Raw genomic sequence first — 14547 nt, 5'->3', positions numbered from 1 at the left:
TACCAGGTGATGTATAGGGTGTATGGTGAGAGACACAGCATGTACCGGGTGATATATTGGGTGTATGGGGTGTACCAGGTGATATTATTAATAACAGTTTTTTTTATAGTGCAGCATATTCCGTTGCGCTTTACAATTGGACACAATGATAAAACAAACATTCACACAGGTAGGAAGACCCTGCTCGCAAGCTTACAACATGGGGTGTACCGGGTAATATAAAGAGTATGGGGTGTATGAGGTGATGTACAGGGTGTATCGGGAGACATATGGGATGTACAGGATGTACCGGGTGATATACAGAGCGTATGGGATGTACAGGGTGTATGGTGTGAGACACAGGGTGCACCGGGTGACATACAGGGTGTATGGGGTGAGATACAGAGTGCACCGGGTGATATATTGGGTGTATGGGGTGTACCAGGTGAAATAAAGAGTATGAGGTGATGTACAGGGTGTACCGGGTGATATATAGGGTGTATGGTGAGAGACACAGCGTGTACCAGGTGATGTATTGGGTGTATGGGGTATACGACCATACCTTACACAAGACACTGCTAAAACTCTAATCCACGCTCTCATTATCTCCCGCATTGATTATTGCAATAGTCTCCTAACTTGTCTTCCCAAAACGAGACTCTCACCACTACAATCCATTCTGAATGCAGCTGCGAGGCTTATCTTCCTCGCTAGACGTTCATCGTCTGCAGATCCGCTCTGTCAGTCCCTCCATTGGTTACCTGTACTCTACCATTCAATATAAAATACTTTTACTCACACACAAGGCCATTAACCAAACTACACCAACGTACATCACTTCGCTTATCACAAAATATCTCCCAACCCGACCTCTTCGCTCTTCACAAGACCTGCGTCTCTCATCCACACTCATTACTCGCTCCCACTCACGATTGCAGGACTTTCATCGGGCTGCACCCACTCTGTGGAATGCCCTCCCACGCACAATAAGACTGTCCTCTAGTCTCCAAACCTTCAAGCGTTCCCTGAAAACTCATCTCTTCAGGCAAGCGTATCAAATTCCAGAACCGCCCAGATAACTTTCATAAACCTTCCTATCAAATTGCATCCACTCTGTACAGTCCACACATATCCTCACATGTCTTCTCATTCTATGCAATAGATAGCACCTATCCTTATGTACACATGCCTATTTCCCTATAGATTGTAAGCGTGCGAGCAGGGCCTTCCTACCTCTATGACTGTTTGTTATCACCCATTTTGTTATTGTTATTTCAAATTGTAAAGCGCAACGGAATTTGCTGCGCTATATAAGAAACTGTTAATAAATAAATAATAATAAGAATTTACTTACCGATAATTCTATTTCTCATAGTCCGTAGTGGATGCTGGGGACTCCGTAAGGACCATGGGGAATAGCGGCTCCGCAGGAGACTGGGCACATCTAAAGAAAGCTTTAGGACTATCTGGTGTGCACTGGCTCCTCCCCCTATGACCTTCCTCCAAGCCTCAGTTAGGATACTGTGCCCGGACGAGCGTACACAATAAGGAAGGATTTTGAATCCCGGGTAAGACTCATACCAGCCACACCAATCACACCATATAACCTGTGATCTGAACCCAGTTAACAGCATGATAACAGAGGAGCCTCTGAAAGATGGCTCACAACAATAATAACCCGATTTTGGTAACAATAACTATGTACAAGTATTGCAGACAATCCGCACTTGGGATGGGCGCCCAGCATCCACTACGGACTATGAGAAATAGAATTATCGGTAAGTAAATTCTTATTTTCTCTAACGTCCTAAGTGGATGCTGGGGACTCCGTAAGGACCATGGGGATTATACCAAAGCTCCCAAACGGGCGGGAGAGTGCGGATGACTCTGCAGCACCAAATGAGAGAACTCCAGGTCCTCCTCAGCCAGGATATCAATTTTGTAGAATTTTACAAACGTATTTGCTCCTGACCAAGTAGCTGCTCGGCAAAGTTGTAAAGCCGAGACTCCTCGGGCAGCCGCCCAAGATGAGCCCACCTTCCTTGTGGAGTGGGCATTTACAGATTTTTGGCTGTGGCAGGCCTGCCACAGAATGTGCAAGCTGAATTGTACTACAAATCCAACGAGCAATAGTCTGCTTAGAAGCAGGAGCACCCAGCTTGTTGGGTGCATACAGGATAAACAGCGAGTCAGATTTCCTGACTCCAGCCGTCCTGGAAACATATATTTTCAGGGCACTGACAACGTCTAGCAACTTGGAGGCCTCCAAGTCCCTAGTAGCCGCAGGCACAACCAATAGGTTGGTTCAGGTGAAACGCTGAAACCACCTTGGGGAGAAACTGAGGACGAGTCCTCAATTCCGCCCTGTCCGAATGGAAAATCAGATAAGGGCTTTTTCAGGATAAAGCCGCCAATTCTGACACGCGCCTGGCCCAGGCCAGGGCCAACAGCATGACCACTCTTCATGTGAGATATTTTAACTCCACAGATTTAAGTGGTTCAAACCAATGTGACTTTTGGAACCCAAAACTACATTGAGATCCCAAAGCGCCACTGGAGGCACAAAAGGAGGCTGTATATGCAGTACCCCTTTTACAAACGTCTGAACTTCAGGGACTGAAGCTAGTTCTTTTTTGGAAGAAAATTGACAGGGCCGAAATTTGAACCTTAATGGACCCCAATTTCAGGCCCATAGACACTCCTGTTTGCAGGAAATGTAGGAATCGACCCAGTTGAATTTCCTCCGTCGGGCCTTACTGGCCTCGCACCACGCAACATATTTTCGCCAATTGCGGTGATAATGTTTTTGCGGTTACATCCTTCCTGGCTTTGATCAGGATAGGGATGACTTCATCCGGAATGCCTTTTTTCCTTCAGGATCCGGCGTTCAACCGCCATGCCGTCAAACGCAGCCGCGGCAAGTCTTGGAACAGACAGGGTCCCTGCTGGAGCAGGTCCCTTCTTAGAGGTAGAGGCCACGGATCTTCCGTGAGCATCTCTTGAAGTTCCGGTTACCAAGTCCTTCTTGGCCAATCCGGAACCACGAATATAGAGCTTACTCCTCTCCATCTTATCAATCTCAGTACCTTGGGTATGAGAGGCAGAGGAGGGAACACATACCCTAACTGGTACACCCACGGTGTTACCAGAGCGTCTACAGCTTATTGCCTGAGGGTCCCTGGACCTGGCGCAATACCTGTCGAGTTTTTAATCATGTGGAAGACTTCTGGGTGAAGTCCCCACTCTCCCGGGTGGAGGTCGTCCTGAGAAAGTCTGCTTCCCAGTTGTCCACTCCCGGAATGAATACTGCTGACAGTGCTATCACATGATTTTCCGCCCAGCGAAGAATCCTTGCAGCTTCTGCCATTGCCCTCCTGCTTCTTGTGCCACCCTGTCTGTTTACGTGGGTGACTGCCGTGATGTTGTCCGACTGGATCAACACCGGCTGACCTTGAAGCAGAGGTCTTGCTAAGCTTAGAGCATTGTAAATGTCCCTTAGCTTCAGGATATTTATGTGAAGTGATGTCTCCAGGCTTGACCATAAGCCCTGGATATTCCTTCCCTGTGTGACTGCTCCCCAGCCTCGCAGGCTGGCATCCGTGGTCACCAGGACCCAGTCCTGAATGCCTAATCTGCGGCCCTCTAGAAGATGAGCACTCTGCAACCACCACAGGAGGGACACCCTTGTCCTTGGTGACAGGGTTATCCGCTGATGCATCTGAAGATGCGACCCGGACCATTTGTCCAGCAGGTCCCACTGGTGCGTGGAATCTGTCGAATGGGATTGCTTTGTAGGAAGCCACCATTTTACCCAGAACCCTTGTGCATTGATGCACTGAGACTTGGCTCGGTTTTAGGAGGTTCCTGACTAGCTCGGATAACTCCCTGGCTTTCTCCTCCGGGAGAAACACCTTTTTCTGGACTGTGTCTAGGATCATCCCTAGGAACAGAAGACACGTCGTCGGAACCAGGTGCGATTTTGGAATATTGAGAATCCAATCGTGCTGCCGCAACACTACCTGAGATAGTGCTACACCGACCTCCAACTGTTCCCTGGATCTTACCCTTATCAGGGAATTGTCCAAGTAAGGGATAACTAAAATTCACTTCCTTCGAAGGAATATCATCATTTCGGCCATTACCTTGGTAAAGACCCGGGGTGCCGTGGACCATCCATACGGCAGCGTCTGAACTGATAGTGACAGTTCTGTACCATAAACCTGAGGTACCCTTGGTGAGAAGGGTAATTTTGACATGAAGGTAAGCATCCTTGATGTCCCGAGACATCATGTAGTCCCCTTCTTCCAGGTTCGCAATCACTGCTCTGAGTGACTCAATCTTGAATTTGAACCTCTGTATGTAAGTGTTCAAAGATTTTAGATTTAGAATCGGTCTCACCGAGCCGTCCGGCTTCGGTACCACAACAGTGTGGAATAATACCCCGTTCCCTGTTGCAGGAGGGGTATCTTGATTATCACCTGCTGGGAATACAGCTTGTGAATGGCTTCCAAAACTGTCTCCCTGTCAGAAGGAGACATCGGTAAAGCCGACTTTAGGAAACGGCGAGGGGGAGACGTCTCGAATTCCAATTTGTACCCCTGAGATATCACCTGAAGGATCCAGGGGTCTACTTGCGAGTGAGCCCACTGCGCGCTGAAATTCATTGAGACGGGCCCCCCACCGTGCCTGATTCTGCTTGTAAAGCCCCAGCGTATACTGAGGGCTTGGCAGAGGCGGGAGAGGGTTTCTGTTCCTGGGAACTGGCTGATTTCTGCAGCCTTTTTCCTCTCCCTCTGTCACGGGGCAGAAATGTTGTCCACGAAAAGACTGCGCCTGATAATACGGCGTCTTCTCATGTTGAGAGGCGACCTGGGGTACAAACGTGGAATTCCCAGCTGTTGCCGTGGCCACCAGGTCTGAAAGACCGACCCCAAATAACTCCTCCCCTTAATAAAGCAATACTTCCAAATGCCGTTTGGAATACGCATCACCTGACCACTGACGTGTCCATAACCCTCTACTGGTAGAAATGGACAACGCGCTTAGACTTGATGCCAGTCGGCAAATATTCCGCTGGGCATCACGCATATATAGAAATGCATCTTTTAAATGCTCTATAGGCAAAAATATACTGTCCCTATCTAGGGTATCAATATTTTTCAGTCAGGGAATCCGACCACGCCAACCCAGCACTGCACATCCAGGCTGAGGCGATTGCTGGTCGCAGTATAACACCAGTATGTGTGTAAATACCTTTTAGGATACCCTCCTGCTTTCTATCAGCAGGATCCTTAAGGGCGGCCATCTCAGGCGAAGGTAGAGCCCTTACAAGCGTGTGAGCGCTTTATCCACCCTAGGGGGTGTTTCCCAACGCACCCTAACCTCTGGCGGGAAAGGATATAATGCCAATAACATTTTAGAAATTATCAGTTATCATCGGGGGAAACCCACGCATCATCACACACCTCATTTAATTTCTCAGATTCAGGAAAACTACAGGTAGTTTTTCCTCACCGAACATAATACCCCTTTTTGGTGGTACTCGTATTATCAGAAATGTGTAAAACATTTTTCATTGCCTCAATCATGTAACGTGTGGCCCTACTGGAAGTCACATTCGTCTCTTCACCGTCGACACTGGAGTCAGTATCCGTGTCGGCGTCTATATCTGCCATCTGAGGTAACGGGCGCTTTAGAGCCCCTGACGGCCTATGAGACGTCTGGACAGGCACAAGCTGAGTAGCCGGCTGTCTCATGTCAACCACTGCCTTTTATACAGAGCTGACACTGTCACGTAATTCCTTCCAACAGTTCATCCACTCAGGTGTCGACCCCCTAGGGGGTGACATCACTATTACAGGCAATCTGCTCCGTCTCCACATCATTTTTCTCCTCATACATGTCGACACAAAAGTACCGACATACAGCACACACACAGGGAATGCTCTGATAGAGGACAGGACCCCACTAGCCCTTTGGGGAGACAGAGGGAGAGTTTGCCAGCACACACCAGAGCGCTATATATATACAGGGATAACCTTATATAAGTGTTTTTCCCCTTATAGCTGCTGTATAGTTAATACTGCGCCTAATTAGTGCCCCCCTCTCTTTTTTAACCCTTTCTGTAGTGTAGTGACTGCAGGGGAGAGACAGGGAGCTTCCCTCCAACGGAGCTGTGAGGGAAAATGGCGCCAGTGTGCTGAGGAGATAGGCTCCGCCCCCTTATCGGCGGCCTTATCACCCGTTTTTCTATGTATTCTGGCAGGGGTTAAATGCATCCATATAGCCCAGGAGCTATATGTGATGCATTTTTTGCCATCCAAGGTGTTTTTATTGCGTCTCAGGGCGCCCCCCCCCCCAGCGCCCTGCACCCTCAGTGACCGAAGTGTGCAGTGTGCTGAGAGCAATGGCGCACAGCTGCAGTGCTGTGCGCTACCTTGTTGAAGACAGGACGTCTTCTGCCGCCGATTTTCCGGACCTCTTCTGCCTTCTGGCTCTGTAAGGGGGCCGGCGGCGCGGCTCTGGGACCCATCCAAGCTGGGCCTGTGATCGTCCCTCTGGAGCTAATGTCCAGTAGCCTAAGAAGCCCAATCCACTCTGCACGCAGGTGAGTTCGCTTCTTCTCCCCTTAGTCCCTCGATGCAGTGAGCCTGTTGCCAGCAGGTCTCACTGAAAATAAAAAACCTAATCTAAAACTTTCACTAAGAAGCTCAGGAGAGCCCCTAGTATGCACCCTTCTCGTTCGGGCACAGAGATCTAACTGAGGCTTGGAGGAAGGTCATAGGGGGAGGAGCCAGTGCACACCAGATAGTCCTAAAGCTTTCTTTAGATGTGCCCAGTCTCCTGCGGAGCCGCTATTCCCCATGGTCCTTACGGAGTCCCCAGCATCCACTTAGGACATTAGAGAAAAATGGGGTGTACTGGGTGATATAAAGAGTATGAAGTGTACCGGGTGTTGTACAGGGTGTATGAGGTGACATATATGGTGTATGGGGTGAGATACAGAGTGCACCCGGTGATATATTGAGGTATGGGGTGTACCGGATGATATAAAGAGTATGGGGTGATATATAGGGTGTATGGTGAGAGACACAGCGTGTACCAGGTGATATATTGGGTGTACCGGGTGATATAAATAGTATGGGGTGTGACACAGGGTGTACTGGGTAACATATAGGGTGTATGGGGGTGAGATACAGGGTGCACCGGGTGACATATAGGATGTACAGGGTGTATGGGATGTACAGGGTGTACCGGGTGACATATGGGATGTACAGGGTGTACCGGGTGACATATGGGATGTACAGGGTGTACATGGTGATGTACAGGGTGTATCGGGTGATATACAGAGTGTGTGGGGTGCACCGGATGAGATGCAGGGTGTATGGGGTGTACCGGGTGTATGGTGTGAGACACAGGGTGCACCGGGTGCGATATGGGGTGTACCAGGTGACATACAGGGTGTATGGGGTAAGATACAGAGTGCACCGGGTGATATATTGAATGTATGGGGTGTACCAGGTGATGTACAGGGTGTACCGGGTGATGTACAGGGTGAATGGGGAGAGACACAGGGTGTACCAGGTGACATATAGAGTGTATGGGGGTGAGATAAAGGATGCACCGGGTGACAAAGAATGTACAGGGTGTACCAGGTGACATATGGGATATACAGGGTGTATGGGGTGTACTGGGTGATGTACAGGGTGTATGGGGTGTACCAGGTGAAATATGGGATATACGGGGTGTATCAGGTGATGTATAAGGTGTATCAGGTGATATACAGTGTATGGGATGTACAGGGTGTATAGTGTGAGACACAGGGTGCACCGGGTGTGATATGGGGTGTATCGGGTGACATATTGGGTGTATGGTGCGAGACACAGGGTGTACCGGGTGAAATATAGGGTGTATGGTGTGACACACAGGGTGTACCAGGTGACATATGGGGTGTACCAGGTTATGTACAGGGTGTATGGGGTGTACCGGGTGACATATGGGGTGTATGGTGCGAGACACAGGGTGTACCGGGTGACATATAGGGTGTATGGTGTGAGACACAGGGTGTACCGGGTGATATATAGGGTGTATGGTGTGAGACACAGGGTGTACTGAGTGACATATAGGGTGTATGGTGCGAGACACAGGGTGTACCGGGTGAAGTATAGGGTGTATGGTGTGAGACACTGGGTGTACCGGGTTATGTACAGGGTGACATATGGGCTGTACAGGGGGTGATGTACAGGGTGTACCGGGTGACATATAGGGTGTATGGTGTGAGACACAGACAGGGTGTACCGGGTGACATATGCGGTTTTACGGGTGTATGGGGTGTACCGGGTGTGATATGGGGTGTATCGGGTGACATAATGGGTGTATGGTGCGAGACACAGGGTGTACCGGGTGAAATATAGGGTGTACCGGGTGACATATGGGGTGTACCAGGTTATGTACAGGGTGACATATGGGGTGTACAGGGTGATGTACAGGATGTACCGGGTGACATATAGGGTGTACCGGGTGACATATGGGGTGTTCCGAGTTATGTACAGGGTGTATGGCGTGTACTGGGTGACATATGGGGTGTACAGGGTGTATAGGGTGACATATAGGATGCATGGTGTGAGACACAGGGTGCACCGGGTTATGTACAGGGTGACATATGGGGTGTACCGGGTGATGTACAGGGTGTATGGGGTGTACATGGTGACATATGGGGTGTACAGGGTGATATACAGGGTGTAAGGGGTGTACCGGGTGACATATGGGGTGTACCGGGTTATGTACAGGGTGACATATGATGTACAGGGTGTATGGGGAGTACCGGGTGACATATAGGGTGTATGGTGTGAGACACAGGGTGTACCAGGAGACATATGGGGTGTACCGGGTTATGTACAGGGTGTACGGGGTGTACCGGGTGATGTACAGGGTGTCTGGGGTGTACCAGGTGACATATAGGGTGTATGGTGCGAGACACAGGGTGTACCGGGTGACATATGGGGTGTATGGTGTGAGACACAGGGTGCACCGGGTGACATATAGGGTGTATGGTGTGAGACACAGAGTGTACCGGGTGACATACAGGGTGTATGGTGGGAGACACAGGGTGTACTGGGTTATGTACAGGGTGTATGGGATGTACTGGGTGACATATGGGGTGTACTGGGTGATGTACAGGGTGACATATAGGTTGTATGGTGTGAGACACAGGGTGTACCGGGTGACATATGGGGTGTACAGGGTGATGTACAGGGTGTACCCGGTGACATATAGGGTGTATGGTGTAAGACACAGGATGTACAGGGTGTATGGGGTGTACCGGGTGACATATAGGGTGTATGGTTTGAGACACAGTGTGTACCGGGTGACATATGGGGTGTACCGGGTGATGTATGGGGTGTAACGTGTGATGTACAGGGTGTACTGGGTGACATATGGTGTGTATGGTGTGAGACACAGGGTGTACCGGATGACATATGGGGTGTACCGGGTGACGTATGGGGTGTACCGGGTGATGTACAGGGTGTACTGGGTGACATATGGGGTGTATGGTGTGAGACACAGGGTGTACCGGGTGATGTACAGGGTGACATATGGGGTGTATGATGTGAGACACAGGGTGTACCGGGTGACATATGGGGTGTACCGGGTGACATATGGGGTGTATGGTGTGAGACACAGGGTGTACCGGGTGACATATGGGGTGTACCGGGTGATGTACAGGGTGCACCAGGTGATGTACTGGGTGACATATGGGATGTACTGGGTGATGTACAGGGTGACATATAGGTTGTATGGTGTGAGACACAGGGTGTACCGGGTGACATATGGGGTGTACAGGGTGATGTACAGGGTGTACCCGGTGACATATAGGGTGTATGGTGCAAGACACAGGATGTACAGGGTGTATGGTTTGAGACACAGTGTGTACCGGGTGACATATGGGGTGTACCGGGTGATGTACAGGGTGTACTGGGTGACATATGGGGTGTATGGTGAGACACAGGGTGTACCGGGTGACCTATGAGATGTACAGGGTGTATGGGGTGCACCGGGTGATGTACAGGGTGTATGGGATGTACTGGGTGACATATGGGGTTACTGGGTGATGTACAGGGTGACATATAGGTTGTATGGTGCGAGACACAGGGTGTACCGGGTGACATATGGGGTGTACAGGGTGATGTACAGGGTGTACCCGGTGACATATAGGGTGTATGGTGTAAGACAGGGTGTATGGTTTGAGACACAGTGTGTACCGGGTGACATATGGGGTGTACCGGGTGATGTATGGGGTGTTCCGGGTGATGTATGGGGTGTACTGGGTGACATATGGGGTGTATGGTGTGAGACACAGGGTGTACCGGGTGACATATGAGGTGTACCGGGTGATGTACAGGGTGTATTAGGTGCACCGGGTGATGCACCGGGCAGACAGGAAGGATACGCTGCGGCGGGCGGCAGGGCCCGGATCCCGGGGTGTGAGGCTGCGGAGGAGGCCGGGGGTGGAGGCACGGCGGCTGCGGGAGGAAGGGGAGGCCCCAGCACCCCGGTCCCGGCTCCGGTGGGTGCGGCGGATTTCAGGGCCGGTTTGTGCGGTAAACTCATGGCCGGAGCGGGCTCAGGGGCTGATCCTCATGGGAGCGTGGCCTGGGGGCACACGGGAGCCGCTGTCGGTCAGGGGTATGAGGGGAGATACCGGCGGATTTTCCTCACTCACAGACCGGAGCATCCAACATGGCGCCGCGTCCGCCTCCAGCAGTCCGGCAGGACGGACACTCGGTAATCTCCGGAAACGCTCGGCTCTGCTCGGAGCAGAGGTACCGAAGGAAGATCGACAATCTCCGGAGAGGGGGCGGAGACTAGAAACAGATCGTCAATCTCCGGAGAGAGGGCGGAGTCATAGGACTGAGATCGGCAATCTCCGGAGCTGCGGCCGAGTTACACCGACCTTCCTACAGGTGCTGCACGAAGTGATCCAGGGGCGGGCCCTAGCTAGGTGGGCGGAGCCAGCTACTGCGTCCGAACAGGAGGGGGCGGTGTCAGAGATCCACCTCGGCAAATTCCGGAAGCTGTCGGCTTTGTTGTGAGCCGCAGCACGGGAAGTGAACACGAGTCACCGGAAGCACATGACTGAGAAGACCCGCCCCTTGTTTTGCCAGGTGTACCAGAGTATTAATACTGTGTTGCTGCAGGAATCGGATAATGCTGACATTAGCTGCTGTGACACAGGCACCACCCTCCAGCAAGGCCTCTCTGGCAGGGACTGAGCCAGGCCTCAGCATTTGTGGGCGCTGCAGTATGCTCTGTGGCTCTCTGCGCGCTCCCGCAAACCTGGGTGACCATATGGCAGATATGTGATCCCCATGTACCCGGCTCAGGATGTGTGTACACATGCAGACAGTGCTATACGTCACGGCGTGTGGGGAGCTGGGCGGCGGTGTATTCCCCAGTGTGTGTGGAGCTGGGCGGCGGTGTATTCCCTGGTGTGTGTGGAGCTTGGCGGTGGTATACTCCTGGCGCGTGTGGGGAGCTTGGCATAGTATACTCCCTGGCGTGTGGGGAGTTAAGCAGCGGCATAGTCCTCGGCGTGTGTGGGGAGCTGGGCGGCGGTATACTCCCTGGCTGTAGGGAGCTGAGCGGTGGTATACTCCCCGGCGTGTGGGGAGCTGAGCGGCGGTATACTGCCAGGCTGTAGGGAGCTGAGTGGTGCTATACTCCCCGGCGTGTGGGGAGCTGGGCGTCGGTATACTCCCCGGCTGTAGGGAGCTGAGTGGTGCTATACTTCCTCGGCATGTGGGGAGCTGGGTGGTGGTATACTCCCTCGGCATGTGGGGAGCTGGGTGGTGGTATACTCCCTCGGCATGTGGGGAGCTGGGTGGTGGTATACTCCCTCGGCATGTGGGGAGCTGGGTGGTGGTATACTCCCTCGGCATGTGGGGAGCTGGGTGGTGGTATACTCCCTCGGCATGTGGGGAGCTGGGCGGCGGTATACTACCCGGCTGTAGGGAGCTGAGTGGTGCTATACTCCCTCGGCATGTGGGGAGCTGGGTGGCGGCATACCCCCGGTGTGTGGAGAGCTGGATTTCCGGTATACTCCCCGACGTGTGGGGAGCTGGGTGGCGGCATACTCCCCGGTGTGTGGAGAGCTGGATTGCGGTATACTCCTCGACGTGTGGGGAGCTGGGTGGCGGCATACTCCCCAGTGTGTGGAGAGCTGGATTGCGGTATACTCCTCGGCGTGTGGGGAGCTGGGCGGCGGTATACTCCCAAAGTTTGCTATAGCAATACAAGGCAGCAGTGTCTTTTGGGTGCTGTAGTCCGTTACCTGTGTAGTGTAGGTGCTTTTGTGGTGGACAGGGGGCGGTATGGGCACTTTGACTGGTCTGTGGCTACACAACCCGGTACGATGCAATGTGCTGTGTGATAGCCACCAGTAACTCCGCAATGTGTGCTACAGTGGCTCTTCTGTGTGAAAGGACCAGACGGACTAGCCTTCACTCTACACATGTAAAAAATGGGCCTTGGGCGCCCAAAACCCTGTTGCCGGTTCACTAGTTGTCCTTCCTTGGACCACTTTTGGTAAGGCGTAACCGCTGCATACCAGGAACACACTGTAAGACCTGCCATTTTGGAGATGCTCTGACCCAGTCATGTAGCCATCATAATTTAGCCCTTTTTGAAGTCATCCTTAGGCTTGTCCATTATTCCTGCTTCCAGCACATCCACTTGCTGCCTCATACATCTTGCTCCTTGGCAGGTGCCAGTGCAACAAGATAATCAGTGCTATTCACTGCACCTGTCAGTGGTTTTACTGTTACGGATGATGGGTGCATGATACGAAGATTCCCTCTAATGTGCATGACCATGCCAGCCCTCACACACCAACCATTGGTCAGTGACTGCCGCACTTGATGATACTTTTGCCATTACTGTGCAGAACTCCAATTTTCTTTATCAAGGAGGATCAGAAGAGAATATCATATGCTAAATTGCTTGGGAAGAGAAGGTATGGTCTGTCCAATGGGATCCGGTCTGAAGATCGACAGTATCTAGGTCGACAATGTTTAGGTCGACAGTCACTAGGTCGACATGGATGGAAGGTCGACAGGGTTTCTAGGTCGACATGTGCTAGGTCGACAGGTCTAAAGGGCGACATGAGTTTTTCACATTTTTTTTCTTTTTTTGAATTTTTTCATACTTAACGATCCACGTGGACTACGATTGGAACGGTAATCTGTGCCGAGCGGAGCGAAGGCACCATGCCCGAAGCATGGCGAGCGAACGCGGTGCACTAATTTGGGATCCCGGTCACTCTACGAAGAAAACGACACAAAAAAAAAAAAAAATCCTCATGTCGACCTTTAGACCTGTCGACTTAGAAACCCTGTCGACCTTCCCTCCATGTCGACCTAGTGACTGTCGACCTATAGTGGTCGATCTAAACATTGTCGACCTAGATACTGTCGATTTGATGAACCACACCCCTGTCCAATAGCTGGAAGCTGGGGATTGTCGGTTTTGAGTCCATAAAATCTTCAGCCCCCACCACACACACAATAAAACATAGTGTATTATGGGACTGAAGTCAGGACTGTCACTGGGCTATTCAAGGACATACAGCCAAGGCCAAAAGTTTTGAGAATGACACAAGTATTGGTTTTTACAAAGTTTGCTGCTTCAGTGTTTTTAGACCTTTTGTTAGATGTTACTATGTATGGTATACTGAAGTAAAATTACAGCATCTCATAAGTGTCAGTCTTTTATTGACAATGACATTAACTTTATGTAAAGAGTCCATATTTGCAACGTTGACCCTTCTTTTCAAGACCTCTGCAATTCGCCCTGGCATGCTGTCAGAGCAACCATAACTGATTTAATGAGCCATTCGCAGTTTCCATGTACCGGCCGTGTGTACTTACACGTGCATGGCTTAATCTTTGAGAGAAGCATATGCTACTGGCAGGATCAACCAGGTAGCTCTCGGTTCTGGGCCACATACTGACTGATGGCGCCCATTCTTGCCTAATCAATGGCGTTTGTCAGAATTTGTGGCCCACTTCCTTGGCTGAGAAACAACCCCACACATGAATGGTCTCAGGATGCTTTACTGTTGGCATGATACAGGACTGGTGGTAGTGCTCACCTTTCCTTCTCTGGACAAGCATTTTTCCAGATGCCCTAAACAATGTGACGGGGGATTAATCAGAGACAATGACTTTACCCCAGTCCTCTGCAGTCCAATACCTGTAACCTTTGCAGAATATTAATCTGTCCCTGATGTTTTTCCTGGAGAGCAGTGGCTTCTTTGCTGCACTTCTTGACACCAGGCCATCCTCCAAAAGTCCTCGCCTCACTGTGCGTGCAGATGCATTCACACCTGCCTGCTGCCATTCCTGAGCAAGCCCTGCACTGGCGGTGTCCCGATCCCGCAGCTGAATAAACTTTAGGAGACGTTCCTGATGCTTGCTGGACGTTCTTGGGCACCCTGAAGCATTCTTCACAACTATTGAACCTCTTTCCTTGAAGTTCTTGATGATCCGATAAATGGTTGATTTAGATGCA

The 14547-nt window shown here is 51.1% G+C and overlaps 1 protein-coding gene across 5 annotated transcripts in view; it reads right to left on the bottom strand.

Moving 5' to 3' along the window:
* Positions 1 to 10796, bottom strand: part of EIF4G3 (eukaryotic translation initiation factor 4 gamma 3) — a 193413-nt gene extending 182617 nt beyond the window's left edge. For 2 of the 5 annotated variants that reach the window (XM_063942061.1, XM_063942063.1), the window contains exon 1: positions 10430 to 10795. In XM_063942061.1, coding sequence (XP_063798131.1) covers positions 10430 to 10590 — 161 coding nt within the window. In that variant the 5' untranslated portion in view covers positions 10591 to 10795. Of the gene's footprint in view, positions 1 to 10429 lie in introns of all 5 variants that reach the window. The other 3 variants (XM_063942062.1, XM_063942064.1, XM_063942065.1) reach the window with 2 other exon arrangements.
* Positions 10797 to 14547: the final 3751 nt, after the last annotated feature.

This window comes from Pseudophryne corroboree, chromosome 10 (assembly GCF_028390025.1).
Source record: "Pseudophryne corroboree isolate aPseCor3 chromosome 10, aPseCor3.hap2, whole genome shotgun sequence".
Lineage (NCBI taxonomy): Eukaryota > Metazoa > Chordata > Amphibia > Anura > Myobatrachidae > Pseudophryne > Pseudophryne corroboree.
Note: the sequence above shows the minus strand (reverse complement) of the source record. Positions and strands in the feature narration are given on the sequence as shown.